Genomic DNA, 12471 nt, shown 5'->3' on the forward strand with positions numbered 1-12471 from the left:
ATTTTTTTTAAACAATAATCCACTTTTTTATTTAGAATAGTTAAAGTTCCTATAATCACAGTCCTGCAAAATAACAAAGCACGTATCATGATTCACAATGTGAGTTGTGCTTGTGATTCCTGCAATGGCTGCCCCAGTGGAACAGCTGGTTGGTCTCCCTGATGTCCCCTTGGTAACAGATGTCAAGATAATGAGGGCAGCATTTAAAATGAGGGCCAGTAATAAAGCTCCAGGGCCGGACGGCGTGCCTTGGGTCTTTAAACATCTTGGAAGCAGATTACGCGGCCACATTGACGACTGCCTCTGAGAGGGTATATATTCTCGTTGGAACGTGGATAGACTGTGCCTTTTGCGAGTCCAGCTGACTGTCCCTTAGCATACCGCCCCATTGTCCTCCTAGATGAAACTGGCACGATGTTTGAGCGCATCATCTCAAGTCTCATCTACTGCTGTGCATGCATCTTGGAGGACACGGGCCCAAACATCAGAGATCGGCAATTTGGGTTCTGGGAGGAGCGATAGACGCAATTGATGCGCTGCAGAAATTTAGCGGTCTGGAAGCAGAGAAAAGGCAGGGAGCCATCGCTGTATCTCTTGACATTGCCAATTACTTCGGCTCTCTTCCTTATGTGGTAATAAAATAAGCGCATTTCTTCCACGATGTGCCTTTCTATTTGAGTCATTATCTTGCAGATAGGGTAGTGCTAAGATGCCTAGAAAGACGAATGGAGTGTGGTGTTCCTACCGGCTGCGCCATGTAAACGTATAGGGACAGATCAATGAGACCACGTGCTCAAATCAAGACTGACTTCTTTATTCTCCTTCTTACCCACATTCATATTCATAATAATCATGACCTACCCACAGTGTTCCACAGGGGTCGGTACTGGGGCGCCTGCTCTGGAACATTGGCTTTGACTTGGCTATCAGAGTAGTCCAACTTCTCCGCATGATCACCATTTTGTTATGCCGACGACACAATAATAGTAGCCGTGAGGGGGAAGAGAGTACTAGGAGAATAAGGAGAGCCACAGTGGCAACCTGAGCTCACAGTTGGGCGCATTAATTTGCTTGGGCTTACGGTGTTACTTGCCAAGACCGATGACGTGGTTTTCGGGGGAAAGGCTGGCTTTTCTGCCCTATGAAGTGATCGCTGCCGAACTAGCCAAAATGACAATCGTTGACACTATACGCCGATCGAAACGCAATCTGGCTCTGTCGTGCTTATACGCAAGAGCGATAAAGATAGCTATCTACGATAACTGTTGCCTGTTGGCGGTGAGGCGGACCCTCTTACGCCCCAAATTAAGTACTTGGGCTTAAATTTAAACCGAAATTGGGACTCCGAGGAACATTTTATCAAATAGGTTCCTAGCCTCGTCGGGGCTGCTTCGGCGCTGAGCAGACTATTGCCCAATATCGAAGGACTCAATGCCGCATGTCGGCGCTTATATGCGAACGTCATCCGCAGCGTTTATACAAAATTTCAGCTCAGTCGGTTGAAAATTTCTGCTTCAAATTGGGTTGCAAGATTTGACCTCAACATACATACAAACATTTACAAACATACATAAATACATACATTGCAAGCTAGTAAAAACCATGTCAAAATAGCTTTTTTTACTTGTGTTTCTTTATCCTGTCAACAGTCACTTTACCCTGCACAGTGATGGCAGGATAAAGTTGCTTGGCTGTAGTGAAAATCCTATTAACTAAATATCATCTCCGAAACTGTTGATAATACAACTGTCATAATTTTAGTATAAATAGTTATACTTCAATACAACATCAAAATGGTATTAGTAAAAAAACTGCCGTATTAATATTTTAAAATATTCATGCCAGAATAAAGTGTACATACCTGTTACAAACTCCGAACGTCACACTTTGAAAACTTGTAACCACAAGACCGCGGCACCTCAAGTACAAACCTTTACACCGGCGGCTAGAACTATACTGGCTACGTGTTTTACGTATACTAGGGTCTCAATAAGACTTTCTGTGTGTGAGTGAGGTGCAATACCGCAGACGCACAGGATATAGAGAAAATATCGCTGGACAAACTTTGAACGTGAAAATTTGTGTTCAAAAGTAATCGAAACATCCTGTGCAACGTATATTTAAGAATGTAGTAGTCTATTCTCTACAAAAAACGATATTTTATTATCATACAACTGCAGTTCAATAATCTAAAGAGCGAAAACTTGAGCAGTGTTGCGTTTGGACAAGGCAGGGTACAGTAGAAAACGGTTTGTTTTGGCCTCGATGTGTCACATAATGTTTACTTATGAAAATTTTTATTATATTTATGTGAAATTTATATATTTCGCATACTTTCTATTCAAAAACGTGATGGCAGGGTACGATGCCACTATTTTGAGAATTACCCCACGATAAATACAACGCTTTTAAAATCTAACGAGGCGAAAGTGAAATTCCTTCTCCCCTGTTGTGGTGCAATGGGGTTTAAATATCAAAAAAATACATAAAAGAAGAGACTGACTGACATACGGGGACGGGGACGGGGACGGGGACGGGGACGGGGACGGGGACGGGGACGGGGACGGGGACGGGGACGGGGACGGGGACGGGGACGGGGACGGGGACGGGGACGGGGACGGGGACGGGGACGGGGACGGGGACGGGGACGGGGACGGGGACGGGGACGGGGACGGGGACGGGGACGGGGACGGGGATAAGAATAGTGATTGGGATAGGAATAATCGGTCGGCAATCGGTATCTAGGCAGTGTAAAATGCAGGTGGCTCAGTGGGAAGGGATTAGTAAGTAGGCATCGGCGAGTATCCCTGCATCCGTAATAACTATTACATTCAATGTGCTGTAAGAAGATCGTTGATTGCTTGCTTTTTATAATTTTACGTTTGCAATAAGTATAAGCAAAATGAAAAAAATTACTATAGTGTCGAGATACTGGCTATGTGGGTTCTATGAAGTTTCCTCAATATAAATATTTAAATACTTAGACATAGACATTTTTAACAGTAATATCCAATCTGTGCGGCGTAATCTAGTGAACAATAGCTTTGAGTGAGCTTGCCCTACCCGATGACTGTAGTTTTGTTTTGTTTTAAATCTAGTTAGATTAAGTAGGTTGCTTAGTATTGCAATGTGATAGTGTAAACCACCTAATAACTCCCAGTATGTTACTATTGGTGGGAACCTGTAATTGGCTTTTTGTAACCTAATTAAGTTAACCTTTCTGTATTAATAGCTGTTGGTTCTCCGAACAATAATAAATAATAAATAAATAAATAATATAAAATACATACCTATTCGTACCTACTACCTACGCTGTGGTCGCTGTGTAACAATTCTACAATCATTGCAAGAATTTCTTTAAAAACAATAGTAAGGTACAGTCAGCCAAAAAAGTGGTTTACCACTTTTCGATCTTATGTGTTTAAAAATAGAGTCGAAAAGTGGTAAACCACTTTCTTGGCCGACCGTACAGCAAAGAGATCAGTTACAATGACCCCCCAGTCGAGATTTGCCCCGCTTTACCTTAATCGAAATAATCGCGGACAGATGTAAGTACCTACAAAGAAACCTACGAATCCAAATGAAAATTTTATTTTTTGTAAACGTTTCAATAAGAATACTTTTATTACGCGGGCGAAGCCGCGAGTAAAAGCTAATTAAACTATAAATTTATTCACTTTCTGTGGACGAAACATGGAAACCGCTAGCTTATGTTTGCAAAAAAGCGGTAACTGAGTTCTACTAGGGTTTATTATTTATGGCCGTTAACCTGTACACAGTATCGTACGTACATACATACGTGGCTCGGGGTCTCTAAGAATATTTATTTATGTGTTTGTTCCTATTTTCTACGTATTACGTATTTGTATATTATATACGTCATTGTCAGGTTACAGGCACAACCTGCGATCCCCGAATGCCTCTCAGGCTGAAGGGGAAAATTTATAAATCAGTTATCCGACCTGTCGTCCTGTATGGAAGTGAGTGCTGGGCCACCAAGACGAATGATGAGAGAAGACTGCATGTGAATGAAATGAGAATGTTGCGATGGATGTGTGGTGTGACAAGACTGGATAGGATTCGGAATGAGTATATAAGAGGAAGCCTGAAAGTAGCGCCAGTGACAGAGAAATTGAGAGGAAGTAGATTAGCATGGTATGGGCATGTAATGCGGAGGGATGAAAGCAATGTTGTAAAACGAGTGGTAAATATGAAAGTGGATGGATACAATGGTAGTGGAAGGCCTAAGAAAAGATGGATGGAATGTGTGAACAACGATATGAGAGTGAAAGGTATTAGTATGGAAATGACGGCTGATAGAGAGAAATGGAGGAAGATGATCTGCTGCGCCGACCCCAAATAATGGGAAAAGGGCAAGGGAATGATGATACGTCATTGTCAGAGTACCCAAAACACGAGCCTTTTGAGCCTACTGTGGGACTCGGTCAAACTGTGTAAGAATGTCTTACAATATTTATTTATACCTATAATTTCCACTTAATGACGCGCGGCAGCCGTCAACACAAAAACGTGCAAAACTTTGATTGGCTCTGCTGGAAAGTAGTCATTTCGCAAATCCGACAGTGTTACTTGGGACCGGCGACATTATTATTCATTAGTCTAAATAATTTATAAGTTTACCTAACAAGTGAAGAACATTTAACTGAAATCTTGACTTTTCTATCAATAGTTATAGTGTCTACGCCGTGTCATGCGCATCTCTTCATATTCAAATAATACAGTTAATTTTTTTTTTTTTTTTTTTTTTGGTGAGTGTGGAAACTTTATCTAGTTAGTGAATTGAGTGAATAAAGACAGTTTAAAAATATGTTTTAGTTTTAGGAGTTTCTATTAGTATAAGTGTTATTTTAATAATGTTTCGTTACTTTTAACCCCTGACGCAAAAACGACGAAGTTTAACGTCTCTCTGTCTATTTGTCTGTCTGTGTGTATGTGTGTGTGTGTCTGTGTGTGTCTGTCTGTGGCATCGTAGCTCCCGAATGGATGAACCGATTTAGATTTAGTTTTTTCATTTAAACGCTGAATTAGTCAGGAGTGTTCTCTTAACCATATTTGATGAAAATTGGTCCACTAGGTCGGGGTTTTTTTGAAAATGTAAATTTTGTGGTGGTAGAGTACGATACGAAACGCACCCGTCTTAGTCCGTCACGTCCGACCATTCGTCCATTTGTTACACCGCTGAACAACGACATATTGATAATTAAAAGCTCGATTTAAAATTTGGAACAGAGCCTCCTACAGATGTAGTTGCTAAAGGGTTTTCCATCGTAGTTTCCCGGAAAGCTTCGTATTTGTATTGTAATGCTAGTTCAGACACTGTTAGTACGTTTTGTACTGACACTGACTGAAACTGTAGAGGCTCTGTTTCAAATTATGGTATTTTTAAGGTACAAAAGGAACCCTTATGGCGCCGCTCTGTCCGTCTGTATGTCTGTCCGACTATCACAACTAAATATCTCTAAAACTCCTTATGCTATCGATATGAAATTTGGAATAGTTATAAAAATTGTGAACCTTTACAAAATTAAAGTATTATTTTTTAAATTTATTAATATCAATTATCGAACATGGCAAAAATTAAAGGGGGCACGTGAGGTATCGTTAGATGGAGCTCCCACTGTACACAGCAAAACTGTTTATTATATTTTTTATTTTACGAAAAAAAAAATTTAGAAAAATGTAAAAAAAATACCATTCCCCTCTTATCTCCGAAGTTTATCAACGAAAAATCATGTTTTTTTTTTAAATATAAAACATCAGTTTTAAGCTAAATATTACAGGAAAAATAAAAGCGTATATTTTAATTTTCAACTTTACGTCAAACATCTTCTTTAAAAGAAAATAAATAAAAATCAGTTCACAATATTAAAGAGTATCTTAATGATGTATAATAATAATTTAATAAAGTAGCTGATAAGTAAGTAATATAAGTATGCATGCGATGCACACAACATTTTATAAATATTGGCATGTCTGTGTGACAAAACATGTAGCTGTATAAATTGAATATGCATGACCTTTTGTACCATGTTTTAGCAAATAAATGACTGATTCTGATTCTGATTCTGATTCTGAATATAAAGAATTATCCCTGAAAATCCAACATACTATGCAGGTCCCGCAAATAAGTTAGGTAATTCACCGAGAAATGGCGTTATACGCAATCATGCTCGTTGGTACCTATACTTCAAGTCAAGTCTTTAGAGTTGTATAACTATCATTATTTTAACTAATGAAAGTTTGTACGGAACCCTCAGTGGGCGAGTCCGACTCGCACTTGGCCGGTTTTTTAATATCATGAAGTAAAATCATAGAAACGCGGATGATGTATATCGTTCGTGTTCGTGTAGCTTTATTAATTCGGTATGTAAACTAGCCTTAGTATCGATATTATTATGGTTCATTAATATTTCACTGTAGGTATGTGAGTAGTTTCTGTACATTGTAGTTTTTCTTCAGTCAATCGTTGACCACAAACGCTGTAAAATGTTCGAAACGTCGGGAATGTCGATCGTATTGGAAAATCATCATACGCAATATAAAGTTTTGTTTCACGAGTAATTAATTATCGTGCCAACCAAAGACAATGCTTTTGAATATGTTACTAATAGTAGATAATAAATAGCGAATTTATAAATGAATGAATATTAGACACGGCAGAGAGATATTGATAGTTCACCGCTGGGCGAGTAGCTATAAACATCGCCGTGTCTCTTTTATTTACACGGGAGTGATTATCTTTTGTTCGTTTTTATAGCCGATAGCTCATAGTTTACTAGCTCGCGGTGGGACCAGTGCCTAAAAGTACCATACAAATAGTTCTACGGCTATGACGGATCTTATTTTCACGGATTCGGATAGGACGTAGTGCAAAACCGCTCTAAGGCACTGGTCCCACCACGAGCTAGTAAGCTATGAGCTATCGGCTATAAAAACGAACACAAGATAAGCACTCCCGTACAAATAAAAGAGACACGGCGATGTTTATAGCTACTCGCCCAGCGGTGAGCTATCAAAATCGCCGTGTCTCTTTTATTTGCACGGGGGTGCTTATCTTTTGTTCGTTTTTATAGCCGATAGCTCATAGCTTACTAGCTCGCGGTGGGACCAGTGCCTAACGATGTACATTTTTTTCTTGTTAAAGATAAGTTTATGACCTGAAAAATGGCCCCCCAAGCGATGGATGCGAATGGTGTGCTATTCGAAGGAGATGCGGAGACGGAGGACGTGGCCCTGGCGCATCCACCGATCCAGCAAGCCGGGGATGAAAAGTGGGACTTCCGATATGTGAAGCATATTCTCTTTTACACTGCGATGCTCTATACAGCCGGGGTGTATGGAGGCTACCTGGCGCTGGTGTCGACGAAATGGCAAACGAATGTATTCTGTAAGATTTTAATATTATACTTTCTCTAAGGCACAATACTCACAATACTCGTTGTGTCACGCGCGATCACAAAGTCAGTGTAAGGTCACCTGCAAAAGTACATGATGAGTTTATCAATGAATAAATTCATACTTTCAAGAAACAAGTACAGATTCCAGCAAAAGTCGATAGATAGATAGATTCGATATTTAATGAATTCGGATAAAGCCAATTTTTAAATTTCATTTACATGATACGATCTAATTTAAGTACTTGACATATGAAAACAGTTAAAAACACATATTAAATTTTTGTATACAAATAATTTGATCAATGGCGTTAACAATTATAAGCGCCCTCTATCAAAGGGAAAGTAGACCTTGATAGGAATAAAGGAATAAATAATTCCATTTCCCGACAAGGCTGTGCTTCTGCAAAATGTAATTTTGGCAAATGTTGATCTGATCAAAACTGGATATGTAGGTCCCTAATATTTCGCTCCTCAACACAAAATACACATATAGAGGACATTCAGGATGTATTAGATAGGTAAAGCCTGTCCAGAAGTACCTATATGCATACCTATTACTTGTTCAAGAAGTTTTTAACTGATAATACAAAATAGTTTCATAAATTAGTTTATATTTTTAAATTCAGTTTATATTTATCATACCTATATAACCTATATTTATACTCGTATTTTCTCCACAGCCTTCTTCTTGTACATGTGTTCAGTTATGGGCGTAGCAGCGGGAGCGCACAGACTCTGGAGCCACAAGGCGTACAAGGCAAAATGGCCTCTCGAAGTCATTCTTATGCTCTTCCAAACTTGTTCCCTCCAGGTAAGATTCATCAGAAAAATGCAAAACGCTGTTGGTAGTTAATATTCTATTATAAGTGCCAGTGGCGGGGCGTGAAAATTTTCGTTGGCAAAGCCGGATGGGTTATCGGAATCTGTTTTGTATGGACTTCTACAGATACTAGAGATTTTTAGGGAACCCGTTCACTGGGAATCGAGTTGTATTGCCGCTACGCCACTGAAAATTTTTAATTGCGCATTCCCCTTCAAAACTGAAATATCATATAAACTTTTCTGAAGCTAGTCCTTGTACCTATGCATTGTACGAGTGAAATATAGATTTGTGTAACAGCCGGGTCTTTTTCAGTGATTCTTAACACCATTGTTTCCTTTACTCGGAGCACGATACTAGTAGTGCTATTTCCTAAACTACTCAAAAACAAACAAGTTCCTTATCAATATAACATTTGTCTCTGGTCATAATTGTCCGAAAAGAGCTATCTACTTGGTAGCATTATTTTAAAGAAAGACTCCTATTTTAAAAAATGTGTCTTTGTAAAACTGTTTCATGTGGTATAAATAAAGTCCTGCAATATTACCTCTAGAATAAGTAATATAGAGACTTTCACCTGCAGGCAAACTGTTATAAGTACATAATTTTAGTATGTGTTCTAAAAAAAAACAAGCAAATGAAAACAACACGATCGAAGTTATAGTACATTACATCAGAGGCCGGGAAAATGAGGATTTCCGGCCAAGTGGGTATATACGGCCGAGTGAGCGTGCGAGCGAGGCCGGATAAGGATACGAGGCCGGGAATCCGTTTTCACGCCGAGGCATGTATAGTGCTTTTCTCAAACATACAATGAAATAAAAAAAAATGCTCTAAAGGACAATATTTTATAAAAAAAAGTTACTTTGCAGGCCTAGGCCTAAAAAATAATATGAAATCCCTTTACAGTCCTCTCGAGTTGTTGCGCCCAAAAAGCGATACTTCCCAGCCCATTTTAAGGAACGTAAAGACAATATTTCATTGCATGTTTGAGAAATAGTACATTACATCAGAGGCCGGGAAAATGAGGATTTCCGGCCAAGTGGGTATATACGGCCGAGCGAGCGTGCGAGCGAGGCCGGGTAGGGATACGAGGCCGGGAATCCGTTTTCACGCCGAGGCATGTATAGTGCTTTTCTCAAACATACAATGAAATAAAAAAAAAAATGCTCTAAAGGACAATATTTTATAAAAAAAAGTTACTTTGCAGGCCTAGGCCTGAAAAATAATATGAAATCCCTTTACAGTCCTCTCGAGTTGTTGCGCCCAAAAAGCGAAACTTCCCAGCCCATTTTAAGGAACGTAAAGACAATATTTCATTGCATGTTTGAGAAAAATAGTTTTTTTCTTGCAACGACGATTCATAGCACTAACGCCTGCGTCTGGATAAAATCAACTATCTGTCGTGATTCATAAGTTTCATAATATCATTCGTTTCAATTTATTTCATGAATACTGTTTAGTTCAAGTAGCTTAGCAAAATGTACTGTCGCTTTTGATTTTTATATGGTTGTCTATTGTTTGCCCGATAGTCATTTAACATAATATTCATATGCCCGAATCTAACTTGCCTGAATTTCATTTGCCCATACAATGCCATACTATTTGTTAGCCATATTATTAAGTGCAATAATATGGTTTAATATAATATTCAAACGCCATAAGCAATTATTGCCATATTAATTGTTGCCCATATTATTACCTAACTTACTTTCTGATAGCAGGGGTCATTTTCCAGGGGTCACAGTTCTAACCTAACCTACTTTTCAAGCAGTTTCATTTTCCAGGGGGTCACAGTTCTAACCTGAACTTACTTTCTGATAGCAGTTTCATTTTCCAGGAGTCAGTTCTAACCTGACCTAACCTACTTTCTGATAGCATTTTCATTTTCAGGGGTTACAGTTCTAACCTAACCTAACCTAAAGCAGTTTCATTTTCCAGGGGTCACAATTCTAACCTAACCTACTTTCTGAATCATATCTTTCAACTATGTGTCTGAAAACTTGTTCCAGATATTACGTAGCCCTAGTGACGGTTATTTGCTTCATCCTCCCCACTGTCATCCCGGTTTACTTCTGGAACGAGACCTGGATAAACGCCTTCTTCGTGCCCGTGTTACTTCACCACGTCTGCTGCTTTAATGTAACGGCTTTAGTCAACTCAGCTCTCCATAAATGGGGATATAAGCCCTACGACAAAAACATGATGGCAACGGAACTTAAAATTCTCGATCCGTTTACACTTGGAGAAAACTACCACAACTACCACCACGCTTTTCCTTGGGACTATAAGGCGGCAGAAGTTGGCGAAGGCACATTCTTATTATCTACAGCGTTCATAAATTTCTTTGCGAAAATCGGCTGGGCTTATGACTTAAAAACTATCTCTGATGACGTCATTCGGAAGCGCGTAATTCGTACTGGAGATGGCTCGCACCATATTTGGGGATGGGGTGACAAGGACCAGACTAAAGAAGAAGTGGATGCAGCTGTGAGAATTAACCCTAAAGAAGATTAAGCCTTGCCTGCCTTTTCACATTTGAAGAGAAAGGGATAGGGATATTAAATATAAATATTAATGTTTAAAGTTCTTGGATGGATCCGCTAAAGTAAAGTACTTATTCATTAAGCTATTGTTGAAGCATCATTATGCTTCAATAATAGTTTACCGTGGAACGACATAGGTGTATATGTATATAAATACATATTTCGTGAAGCATCACATAAAATGTATAACATATGTGTGTGTACATTCTATATTATAATATGAGAATCAGATTAATTTATATTAATATGAAATCTTCTTTAGGATTTGCTAAAGTATTTTTGTACCTGGATTATATAAACCAGGTATAAAAATACTTTCAGGCTAAAGCATTTTTGTCCCTGGTTTACATACACTAGGTACAAAAATACTTTATCAAATCCTAAGGAGGATATTTATATAAATTAATCTGATTCTCGTATGTAGAATATACGCACATATGTGACGCCCCACGGGAGTGTATATTCAATACATATAAACACGGTGTCATTCCATGGTAAACGGTACGTTATGACTATTATCGAAGCATCATCATTAATAAGAACGTAAGCGCCAATCGACGTAAGGTACCTTTTTCCAGAGGGCCAGGGGGCGTAGCTGAATGGCATTTCTGCGACGCGAAACGCCACCGAAACGCCTCAGAATTGTAGTCTGGCTCTGTTGCGCCAATACGCAAGAGCGATAGAGATAGATAGCTACGAAAGAGATATTTTCAATACAAGTAGAACATATAAGACATTTTCAATACAAGTAGAACAAGTTTCCAGAAACAAGTCCTTGATACTTTGGCACAGACAACTTGATACTTTAGTTGTACAATTTAATTAGTATTAGTAGTATTAATCACTTTATTGTGTTTATATACAAGCTGTAGGAATAGAGATACGTCATTAGTTCCATCATTACTTAGCCGTTAAGTGCGTTAAGCTTAATTTACTGTAGTAATATAAGTGTCTTATCTATATTTTGAAGAGTTCTCAGTGAGAGCGTCTTAGGAGGTAGGTGCACATCTCTTGAACAGTGTATATCGTATCTAATGTAATTTTGTTTGTGCTTACTTCTGTTGTTTCTCCAATAAAGAAAATAAAAAATAAAAATAAAATATTATCGTGAGCGTTTCGTGAGCGTTTGTGCATTCGGCTACTCACACAGCGGTGTCAACTATTCCCTCAATGTAGGTACATATGCATGTGCAATTGCAAATATGTATAAACAGGGTGTATTTTATTTTTGGGCCTTAAAATTGGCCTGTATGGAAATGGTTGATGTAAAATAACATTACTTAATACAATTGTTTCTTGTATTATTATTCTTCTAATATATTTTTGTTTTAATGTTTCAAAAATAAAAAATAAAACATTCGAATTTAATATATTACGTTGTTGTTCTTTTAGAATTTCTCTTTTTAAAATTTTCATTAGTTTTAAGAAGACCTTCGTGAGACATAGCTATGACTAAAATATAAGTAATCGAGTTAAAATATTTCCAATAATGTCTATAGGTAACAGGTATCCAGGGATTCCAGGGAGCAAAATGATGTACGCTTGTCGCCTGTTTCGGGGACATTGTCCCCCTTTGTCAACATAACTTAGGGCCACTTGCACAGATTTACGTTCTACTCGAGGTTCTACTGTATATACGGTTAACCCCAGGTTAGTCCCACCCACGATAAGCAAGAAAGATGACGAA

General features: G+C 38.5%; 1 protein-coding gene across 1 annotated transcript; it reads left to right on the top strand.

Moving 5' to 3' along the window:
* The first annotated feature begins 7163 nt into the window (after positions 1–7163).
* On the top strand, positions 7164–10931 carry LOC125225982 (acyl-CoA Delta-9 desaturase-like). Its single transcript, XM_048129797.1, has 4 exons — positions 7164–7408; positions 8099–8259; positions 8792–8796; positions 10251–10931. The coding sequence occupies exons 1-4, from the start codon at positions 7186–7188 to the stop codon at positions 10753–10755; spliced, it is 894 nt and encodes a 297-aa protein (XP_047985754.1). The 5' UTR covers positions 7164–7185; the 3' UTR covers positions 10756–10931.
* The last annotated feature ends 1540 nt before the right edge of the window (positions 10932–12471 follow it).

The sequence above is a fragment of the Leguminivora glycinivorella genome, chromosome 5 (genome assembly GCF_023078275.1).
Source record: "Leguminivora glycinivorella isolate SPB_JAAS2020 chromosome 5, LegGlyc_1.1, whole genome shotgun sequence".
In the NCBI taxonomy this organism is placed as follows: domain Eukaryota; kingdom Metazoa; phylum Arthropoda; class Insecta; order Lepidoptera; family Tortricidae; genus Leguminivora; species Leguminivora glycinivorella.